Source organism: Oryx dammah, unplaced genomic scaffold (genome assembly GCF_014754425.2).
Source record: "Oryx dammah isolate SB20612 unplaced genomic scaffold, SCBI_Odam_1.1 HiC_scaffold_19, whole genome shotgun sequence".
Taxonomy (NCBI): domain Eukaryota; kingdom Metazoa; phylum Chordata; class Mammalia; order Artiodactyla; family Bovidae; genus Oryx; species Oryx dammah.
In genome coordinates, this window is record NW_024070203.1 from 539,580 (window position 1) to 540,778 (window position 1,199).

At 64.7% G+C, this 1,199-nt stretch overlaps 1 protein-coding gene across 1 annotated transcript in view; it reads right to left on the reverse strand.

The window, feature by feature from the left end:
- KHDC3L (KH domain containing 3 like, subcortical maternal complex member) overlaps positions 1 to 960 on the reverse strand; it is a 1,190-nt gene extending 230 nt beyond the window's left edge. Inside the window, exons 1-3 of the mRNA XM_040262165.1 lie at positions 792 to 960; positions 454 to 633; positions 79 to 190 (exon numbers count right to left, since the gene is read on the reverse strand). Coding sequence (XP_040118099.1) covers positions 79 to 190; positions 454 to 633; positions 792 to 960 — 461 coding nt within the window. The remainder of the gene's footprint in view (positions 1 to 78; positions 191 to 453; positions 634 to 791) is intronic.
- Positions 961 to 1,199: the final 239 nt, after the last annotated feature.

Consider the following 1,199-nt stretch of genomic DNA (forward strand, 5'->3'; position numbering starts at 1 on the left):
GGGGATCGCTGAGTCCCGGCCTCTCGGGCAGCGCTGGGGGATCGCTGGGTCCCCGTCTCCCGGGCTTTCCCGGGTGACAGCTGTATCGCCGCCTGCTGGATTGCGCTAGGGGATCGCTGGGTCCCGGCCTCCTGGACTGCGTCTGGGGACCGCTGGGTGGCCGCCTCCCGGGCAGGAGCCTTCTCAGAGCCTGGAAGAAGAGCAAAGAGAGGAAGTCGCACCTGTGTCCCATGCGTCCCACAAAGGGGGTTATCCGTTCGGGCTGCAGGGCTAGGGATCCGAAATCTGAGAACAGGAGGTCAGTTCGCTCTTCTAGATCCCTTGCAAAGAGGAAACCCTCTCCCAGGAGAACTAAAAGGATGAGACCACTGCCCAGGCACAGCCGGGAAGCATCAGGACTTCTAAGAACCCGGGGCCTGCCTAGGGTGCCTTTCATGGTTCCCATCCGCGTACTTCGCGCCCGGAGTTGACGGTGATAGTCAGCCAGGTTCATGATCATCTTGGATACATCCTGCTGGTAATAAGGCCGGCCAAATATCAAGATTTCAGCCTCGCCGTTCGGGTCCCACTGATGAACGTGAAGCAGGGTCTGTGACACACACTCGACGTGCGGGATGTGTTCTCCACCCCGGCCTGCGCGGGAAGCAAAGACATCGTTAGCAGCGGGGGCGGGAGGGGAGGCGGCAGCAGGGGCGCTGGAAAGCACCCCGGGCCGCAGGAGAGGCCTGCCGAGGATGCGGCCACCCCAGGGCCGAGAGGCGGCCTTGGCTTCCCCTCTCGGGCCCACTCACCGAAGATCGCTTCCACCAGCCAGGCCTCCAGGTGAACTGCCTTCGGGCTCTTCAGGTACTCGGAATGAAACCAGTAGGGCCGCTTGGTGAGGTTACCAAGCACCTCGGAGATCGTCCCTTCTCGCTGCTCCAGCTGAACGAGCGTCGGAAACCGTCTAGGAGCCGCCATGCTGTGGTCCTGCCGCCGCACAGCGCAAGAGCAGCCCGCGCTCCTGCATTTCTAGGGCCTTTGGCCGGCGACGCCCCACCCCGCGCCCTTCTCATTGGCTCGCAGGCCTCGCCTCGCAAACCCGCAGCTGCTGCTGCTTCCCGGCGGGCTCCCTAGGGCTCGCGCCCGGGCGGCGCTTAAACCTCCCTCTTCCCTGCGCGCCCCGCGGGCGGCCACGTCCCGGAAGCTGCTGAAGCCGT